The sequence below is a fragment of the Strix uralensis genome, chromosome 25, assembly GCF_047716275.1.
Source record: "Strix uralensis isolate ZFMK-TIS-50842 chromosome 25, bStrUra1, whole genome shotgun sequence".
NCBI classification, from domain to species: Eukaryota; Metazoa; Chordata; class Aves; order Strigiformes; family Strigidae; genus Strix; species Strix uralensis.
Genome location: NC_133996.1, coordinates 8057679 through 8066055, shown reverse-complemented (window position 1 = coordinate 8066055; position 8377 = coordinate 8057679). Strand labels below are relative to the sequence as shown.

General features: G+C 51.4%; 2 protein-coding genes across 3 annotated transcripts; one reads left to right on the top strand and one right to left on the bottom strand.

Annotated features, from left to right (window-relative positions):
- Positions 1–586: 586 nt before the first annotated feature.
- Positions 587–4356, bottom strand: DNALI1 (dynein axonemal light intermediate chain 1). Its single transcript, XM_074894116.1, has 6 exons — positions 4258–4356; positions 4052–4179; positions 3783–3952; positions 2819–2997; positions 2374–2538; positions 587–907 (listed from the first exon to the last, which is right to left on the bottom strand). Exons 1-6 carry the CDS (start codon positions 4354–4356, stop codon positions 872–874), a joined length of 777 nt encoding a protein of 258 aa, XP_074750217.1. The 3' UTR covers positions 587–871.
- On the top strand, positions 671–8152 carry SNIP1 (Smad nuclear interacting protein 1). 2 transcript variants are annotated; one of them, XM_074894114.1, is made up of 5 exons: positions 671–788; positions 3277–3378; positions 4791–4887; positions 5422–6011; positions 6634–8152. In XM_074894114.1, exons 1-5 carry the CDS (start codon positions 691–693, stop codon positions 6896–6898), a joined length of 1152 nt encoding a protein of 383 aa, XP_074750215.1. In that variant the 5' UTR covers positions 671–690; the 3' UTR covers positions 6899–8152. The 2 variants fall into 2 exon arrangements, with proteins under 2 accessions (XP_074750215.1, XP_074750216.1); XM_074894115.1 differs by lacking the exons at positions 671–788; positions 3277–3378 and adding an exon at positions 4488–4701.
- The last annotated feature ends 225 nt before the right edge of the window (positions 8153–8377 follow it).

Here is an 8377-nt window from a genome sequence, read left to right as displayed (position 1 = left end):
AGGAGTAGCCTCTCGCTCTTTGTTTCTGCATCGTCTGAAAGTTCTCTGTGCAGTTGGGGATGGTGGTATTTCCACATCACCATCGCAGGCCAGTAAACACTGCATTGGCAAAACATATCCTGAAGTGTTATTCAGTGGCGGTGGTTTGGGTTTTGGTTTGGTTTGTTGGGATTTTTTTTCTGGAAACCAGCTTTATGGAGGTTTTCATACAACTAAGGTGAATCGTCTTTCCCCCGTCTCTTGCTGTGTGTAACCAGGTAGTTGCACGGGTACCTCAAAGGTTGTGTTTGCTTCCACTGAGGAGCGATGCTTGGAATGGTGCTGTACCCCTCTGCTCGTTAGAAATGACCCTGTAGAGAGTCTGGTATTGCTCTTCCTGGGTCACTACTAACGGTTCTGACAAGGGATTTTGATGTACAATTGACACCAACTCACACGTACTCGAGGAAACACCCTCCAAGCACCTGTCCGAGAGTTCCCTGCCGTTTGATTCTTAGTGAATGGGACTTAGAGTTATTGTAGACACTTCATGAAATGTTTCTGAATTTTCTACAACGTTTTGAAAGTAATAATGTTACAGAGATGCTTGCATACAAGACTGTTGATCAGTTTATTGCTTTGAAGGTCATCTAGCGTATTACCAACGGCGATTCCTAGACAGGTTCACTCTTCAAGGAGCTGAGTGCTGAGATGGCATTGAAAGAGGGTGCAGTAATTAATGAAGCTCTTAAATTTCAACTCTTCAAGAGAAAAAGACAAAAATACAATTACGCTGCCTTCAGTTACCGGTAAGTGAAAACTCAGACAAATCTTTGTCAGTAATTGCAGACTGCTTGCTCTCTGAGCACTGCCTGGCGGACAACAAAAACATCTACTTGTTTGGTGCAGTGATGCTTTCAAGTTGGGCCTGAAAAACAGATGAGACAGTAAGTCAAATTAGATTCAACCTAAAAAATAAACCCGCATGGCTGTAAAGTGATAAATTGTTAGATATTCAAAGTGAGGAGCTGAGGGATGCTGCAATACTGCGAGAGAAGCACGCCAGGGTTTTTTCCCTAGTTATTCCATTCCTTACTACATGTTTTATAAATTAGCTTTTCATTCTTGGCATACACACTTGTTGCGTTCTGAGAAGAAAAGAGCTGGCCTTGGTTCCATACAATGAAAGACTCATAATGTAAAGCATTGAAGAGGAAATTAAATAAAAGCTGTTGAAACAGTGGTCTGAATTCTCTGATTTCAGGCTGGGCTACGTTAGCTGAATTAAATATTTGGCTCTCTAGTATTTGGAACACAAACTGTCTCTGGGACAAAAGTAGCTGGGAACAGCAAGTTTTTCAGTTACTGAGACAACTTGACGCCCAATTAGCAGATTGATGGGAGAGCTCCCCGTGCCTGGGCGCGTGCAGCGCAAGGCTTCCAGGGCTCCGGCCGTGCTCTTCGGAGCTGCAGCAGCCGTACGCACGCAGCCCTTGGGATCCGGGGACTTCGGGCAAGGAACAGGGATTCAGTGGCGATGCACGTTTGATCTAACGGTGATTCCATTTTGTGCCCTAAAACACGTGGGGATGGCCTGAAGGTGTTAATGAGAAAGGAGGAGCTGTAGGACCAGCGAAGGTGAGGAGAGCAGCTCGGCGTAAAGGAAGTGTCTCGCCAGAAACATTTAACGTTGCTTATGGCAACATTTTTTCGTTACTCAAAAGATGTGAGATTTTTTTCGTTTCAAAAGCAACGTAATGAGCAGAAGCTCTTTTCACCAAAGCAGCATGCACAAAATCCCTCCTGTAATCATGCAGTCCCTTCGGGGTTTCTTACTTCTGCGGCTCTTGCCAGGTAATCTTTAATGTTAAGTGGTGTGTCTTGTTACCAGGGAGTCAGCTTCAGTGGCCAACAGCAGAGAAACAAAACATCTTCATTTGCCTTCACCAGAGAAGAGGTGCTATTACAGCCTTGCAGCCGAGTTATGCAGAAATAGATTCCTGGGTACTGATCAGCTTTGAGGCCTCTGCATTCGGGGTTCAGCTGCATGTGTCTGCTCTTCTCCAGCTGACTGTAACAATTTATCATTTTCTGAACAAATTCTGATCCTTCCCTGGCAAATGTGTGTATGACTGGAATCCAGTAAATCTGACCTGCTGTTTGCATCATCAGGTTTACTGGCAACGACCAGCTGCTGACTGAGCAAGGAAGTAAACAATGCAAAAGCACTATTTTCCCATTTCTTTGAGAATTTAAAGAAAGTGGAACATGAATACAAATGCATCATAAATGCAACACTTCTCAAACTATAAGGAGAAAGTTATTTTTATATCTTCTCAATTACAGAATGAGAAGTTTTACCATTACTATTTGGAATTGCAGTTTTTTACTAACCTTCAGCTGTTGATTTGTTCGCTTCAGGAACTGAACCTCTTCAGCATGTTTCTTTTCTTGTATCTGTTGCCTTTCATTTTCACGTTTTTCAATAGCTTCACATTTAGCTTTCTGTTCGCTCACTTGTCTTTCCAGCTCCCGCTTTTCCTCTTCCAGCTCTGCAATCTTGGAAAAGAGCACAGATGTCTCAAGTTTTGTTTGTTAATAATCAATTTTCAGTTACGATGGGGCAAAGTTGTATGTTGTACCATTTTTAAAGTGTCCCAGATAAAATAGCACACAATTATGAAGTGCTGTTAAGCCCTAGGAAAACAGTATTTTGATGATCTTTACTGCCATCCAGTGGAAATAGAAATAACTGATTTTGAGTAAAATTCTACAGGCAGTATCCTTACACTGTATCACGTGCAGAAAACAACATTACAGGGTTAACAGCCCAACTTACTCTTTTTTCCATGTTGGATTTGCCTTCCTCAGCTTGCAGTGCCTTCCGCATGCCAAACGCGACGCTGCTCTCGTACAAGGTCTGATACGCAGCGATTGTCATTTGGATTTCATCCCTGACTCGAAGCAGCAACAGCCCTCGCTCCGCACAGTTAATTGTAACTTCACGGATCAATTCATCTTTAAAGAGAGGGCACAACAACCAAGTTAAAGTAGCTACTGCACCTTTATCAGGGAACGCTGCATACACGCAGGGTGCAGAGTCTCTTACCTGTTCTCTGCACCGCAAAAGTGACATGGATTTACTAGTCTCTTTTTTTCTGTTATGTTACAGCTCTAGCATCAAGTGCTAGCAAATAAAAGCAGAGTGGTGGTACAGGACCTATAGTGACAACAGCGATACAGATCTACTAACACTACAACAGCAAACATCTAAAAACTTGTAATGGTTTTTTGCAGTTATGGGGAAGCCTGCAGAAGAGTCAAGAGCTACCAGAAGAATCCTGCTCCAAGCACTGGCCCTCTCCTGCATTGGGAAGACCAGCAGCAGGTCATCAGTGTGTGAGTGCACTCAACAGTTACACAGTGTTTTAAGTTATTTTAAATTAGGTGTTGGGTTAAGAGCCAAATTTTAAGCTTCTTTGCATCTTTTACTGTAATGTAAGTGTAGGCATTCCTTTACAACACGGGATTTGAGTGTCAGCTTTGTGAATAAGGGAGTCGCTGTTGAAATGCTCTCTGTAAATGTCAGCTCTGGTGGGTGTTACTGGTCCCAGCCCTCCGCCCCGCAGCGGGTGTTACTGGTCCCAGCCCTCCGCCCCGCAGGGCGCCGAGGCTGGGGGGAAGGCAAGGGCAGGGCGGCTGCTGGCAGAGCACCCCTTGCCCTGCGCCAGCCCTGCCCTGGGGGGCCCGAGGCTCTGTTAAACCTCCTGCAAGGGGAAGGCTCCGTGGCTGTGGGCGCTGACCGAAGCACTGGCCGTAGAGCTCCCTACGGACGGGGCACACGCCGGTCTCCCGCGCCTGCCGCTGCAGCAGCCGCAGGTCCAGCTGCTCCTGGAGGTGGACGACGTCCAGGCGGGTGCTGGGCGCGCTGGACACCTCCTGCACCCACCGCTGGTTCTCCTCCTCCCACTCCCTGTCACGAAAAGCACCGGGCGTCACAGGGCGCCCCGCAGGACCCCCCCCCTCCCCGCCCCGGGGCGCTGCCAGGCGCGGGTGGGCCCGGCCCCCTCACCGCGGCGGCAGGATGGCGTTGAGGAGCTCCTGCGGCTGCTGGGCGGAGGCGGCGGCCGCCGAGCGGGGCGGCGGCGGGACGGGCCCTGTGGCGGCGCGTGGCGGCGGGGTCCCCTTCGGCGGGCGGGCCTGCGGACAGAGAGCGGAGCGCGGTAGCGGCGGGCGGCGTTGGTCCGCGGGCGCCCCGGTCCGCCCGGCGCCGCTCACCCCCGGGGGGCGCTTCTCGGGGCGACGGGCGACGAGCACCGGCGGGTTGTACCGCAGCAGCGAGTCCGGCGGCGGGATCATGGCGGCGCTTGTCGCCATGGCGACGGCCGCCGCGCGGGGCAGGGCGCGGGCGGGGGCGGGGCCGCGCAGGCGCGGGAGCGCGCGGGGGGCGGGGCCGGGCGCGTCCCCGGCGGAAGCGCTTCCGGGTGGCGGCGCGCGAGGCCGGAAGCGGCGCGCGCGTCCCTTTGTGGCGGCCGGCGGCGCCATGGAGGCGGTGGGCGAGCGGCGGCGGGAGCGGCGGCGGCGGGAGGTGGCGGTGAAGGCCGAGAAGCGCAGCCCCCGGCGCTCCGCCTCCCGCTCGGCGCGGGGCAGCCAGTCGCCGCCGGCCGAGGAGCGGCGGGGCCCGGCCGGGCCGCGCCAGGGCAGCCGCGGCAGGAGCTGCAGGTAGGGCCGCCGGCGGCCGCGGGCCCCGCGCTGCGCCCGGCCCGGCCCGGCCCGGCCCCGCCGCTCACCCTCCTCTCGTTGTTTTCAAGATCGCCCAAGAGGAAGAGCAAGTCCGGGCGCAGGAGCCGGTCCCCGCGCGGCAGGAGGAGCCGCAGCCCGCACCACGCCGCCGTGAAGGTGAAGCAGGTAAATCGCGCCGTCGGTGGCAGCGAGGCCCGGTCCTGCCCGCGGAGGCGTTAGCGGGGCCTTGCGCGCTTCCCGGCTCCGCAGCGACGGCTCTTCCCGTGAGACTCGGCCGTGCGAGGTACCACAGTCGGCTTCTGACCTGTCAGTTATTTTCTTTTAGTCCTTGGAGCGGGTCGCGTCAGGAAAAGGCGGGTCTTGGCGGCTTAACAGCTCGTGCTGCTGACCGCGGGCTCTGCCGGGAGTGCCGGGGGTGTGAGCCCAGCCCTGCCACCGCCCGGGCTGTCCCTGCCCGCTGCTCCCTGCGCCCAGAGCAGGTGACACATCGCACCATCTCTTGATTCAGTGCAAATTGCGGGAATCTGAATGGTTTGGCAAAGAAATGACTTTCTCTTGCTTTGTTTAGATCTGTGCACAGCACGTCCGAGTGTGCGTTTTCCACGTGTGGGAGTGTGATTTTCCTGAAAAGCTCCAGTAGATTCGCTGCTCTTCCATTCTAATTCTGAATGCATCACTATGAGCGATTCTTCGTTACAGGAGCGAGATGACCATTGTCGTAGAGGAAACGAGGAGCGAAAGCAGAGGTACCCATCAGAACAGGAACACAGGAGAGAGAGAAGTGGTGACAGAGATAGACACAGGGACCACTCGGACAGAAGGAAGAATCCGAACGAAAGGCCCGGAGTTCGAGGCCACGAGCGAGAGAGGGATGTTCAGAACATCCGTGAGCAGCAAGCAGAGAGGGAGTTTTATAACGAGAGAAGACGAGAGCATCGGCAAAATAACGAAGGTGGTGGTGTTGACCAGAATCCAGAACTTGGGCAGTCTGATAACAAACCTAAAGAAAAGGCTGCTGTGAACAAAGAGAAGCCGAGCTTTGAACTGTCGGGCGCGCTCCTAGAGGATACCAACACTTTCCGAGGTGTTGTGATTAAGTACAGCGAGCCCCCCGAAGCTCGGATTCCCAAGAAGAGGTGGCGCCTCTATCCTTTCAAAAACGACGAGTTCCTCCCTGTCATGTACATTCACAGGCAGAGCGCTTACCTCCTGGGCAGGCACCGCAGGATCGCAGACATTCCCATCGACCACCCCTCCTGCTCCAAGCAGCACGCTGTGTTCCAGTACCGGTAAGTGTTCCTCTGCCTGCGGGTGAGACGGGATTATTCAGGAGCTTCTGAAGAAAACAAAACAAACCAAAACCCCCCTGGGTCTGCACAGTTGAGAGGTACGAGTTTGCTGTAAGTATGTTAGAGAGAGATGGAATTTACATTTGACTGCGGCGTATCATCCTAGCAGTAATCAAAAATATCTGTAATTCCTCTTGCTTAACCACAAGCAGCGTTTTAGTGAGACAAATAACACAGCAGGTGTAAACGCAGAACTGTGCGTGTGTCTGCACTGGAATAAACTGTAGGTGTAATTGGCAGGGAGAGTATTTCAGAGAGAGGTTTTATTCATTTGGTCTTTCACAACAAAGTCTGCTCGGAAGCAGCAGGGGTTGCTGCTGCTGGAGACAGAGACGCTCGCTCAGGGAACAGCCATCTGTTCCCTTGTGGGAATTGCTGTGTTCTGTCACCAGAAGTTTTAGAAGGGGACGCAGCCTATCAGGATCTGCTGGGTCTCGCACAGTTTCTCGTTGCTCAGATAACCATTAACCGCGCTGGGGCTCGTGTCTTGGAAACCCATCTGCTCTTGGAGGATGTTTTCCGCCTGGCTGTTGTGGTTGAGTCGCTGTTTTTGTTTTGCTAGGCTCGTGGAGTACACGCGCGCCGATGGCACTGTGGGCCGCAGGGTGAGGCCCTACATCATCGACCTGGGCTCTGGGAACGGCACGTTTCTGAATAACCAGCGGATCGAACCTCAGCGCTATTACGAACTAAAGGAAAAGGATGTACTGAAGTTTGGGTTCAGTAGCAGGGAATATGTTCTTCTCCACGAGTCTTCAGACAAATCTGAGGCCAACACAAAGGACGATGATGAGGAGGAGGAGAAAGAGGAAGAGTCTGACAGTTAACAGATGAGGAGGAAATGGGGGGCAGGGGAGAGAAGTTCTTTGCAGTTGAACGTGCATTGGGATGTAAACATTGGAGCATCGCAGCACTGATGCCTCTTACTGCCTTAAAGTCCTTTTTCTGTTGCTGATCTCATAGTTTATTTTGGGGGACTCACTGATTGTTCATCTTTGATAGTTCTGCATATCAGGAAATACAGCTTTTTTTTTTTTTTTCTGCTTTTTTTCCCTGCAACAAGCAAAAGAGCACGTGGATGTGAAAGCTCTGATGCTGGAAATATTCAGCAGATGTGGAAAGACTGTCCTCTTCTAGGAAACCATGTAAACCACAGCTGGCATATTTAAAATTGTTTTTATTAACTGTTTTGTCATAGCCCTTTGAAAATGCTACTTAATTGAAGTATTAGTTAGAAAGTAACCCTATGCACTTTGTAACACGTCTTGTTTGGTAGAGTTTGCCAAATTCCTCTGCCTGTCAGGATTTCTAGACAGCAGGATTTACCAGGCTTGCTACTAAAAAGGCAGAAATGTTGCAAAGCCCCCCTTGTATTTCTGTTTTGGGTAGTTAGTTTGCCCTGGGATAACTTTCTGGGAGGGGCATTTCACTGGAAAACACTGCCTGAAAATTACAGGGGAATCTGAACCAGAAGTTAAAGGCTTCCTGGGATTCCAGGTGATGATGGGGTGAGGTGGGGGCTGAGGTCAGTGTTGGGACAAACGATGCTGAAACTGTCCCTGGCGGCGAGTGTCCGGGTCCAAAGCTGGGGCCTTTCTTTCCGACACCACCCCGGCCCCGTGAGTAACCCCTCCTTGGTTTTGTTTGTATTACGCATAAACCTTGTAGGTGGTGACATGTTTAACCAGAGTTTGCACTATTTAAGTTTTATAAAAAGTTATACAAGTCACTTGTTTAAAGTAGTCTTCTCCCCTGTAAAAGAAAACAGTGCTTTAGCAAGAGAAACACCAGTCCCCCTCACTGAACGTACTTGCCTCTTGTGTATTTTTGGGTGTCTCCCCACTGCTCCATGGTGTAAGAAGTGTCGATTTTCCACACTGTTCATTAACTTGCCGCGTGTTTGTTCTGTGGTCACGAGCCCCTCGGCCCTGCCGCTGCGTGCGCGGGCTGGGGCGTTGGGGGTGTAAATACGGGGACTGACGGAGGTTTTCAAACTGCACAGAATGAGTTTTGGCTGGGAGGATCTCCTTTATATATACTCTAGGGGTTTTTAAATAAAGAATTTGTAAATTTAGCCCTAATTACTTTTAAGTTGTAATATTTTTCTAGTGTCCCTATTTTTTCCCCTTTATGTTCCTTGAAATAGATGAACTCATTTCAGTATTAAGGACACCAAATACGTTTAAAAATAAAAAAGCACGCTTGGTACACATGAGAGGCTGTGACCCTCCCCTCGGACCCCTCTTCCCCGGGGGGCCCGTTCCCGGCTGCCGCAGGTTCGGTTTCAGCCGGAGGGACCGGGACCG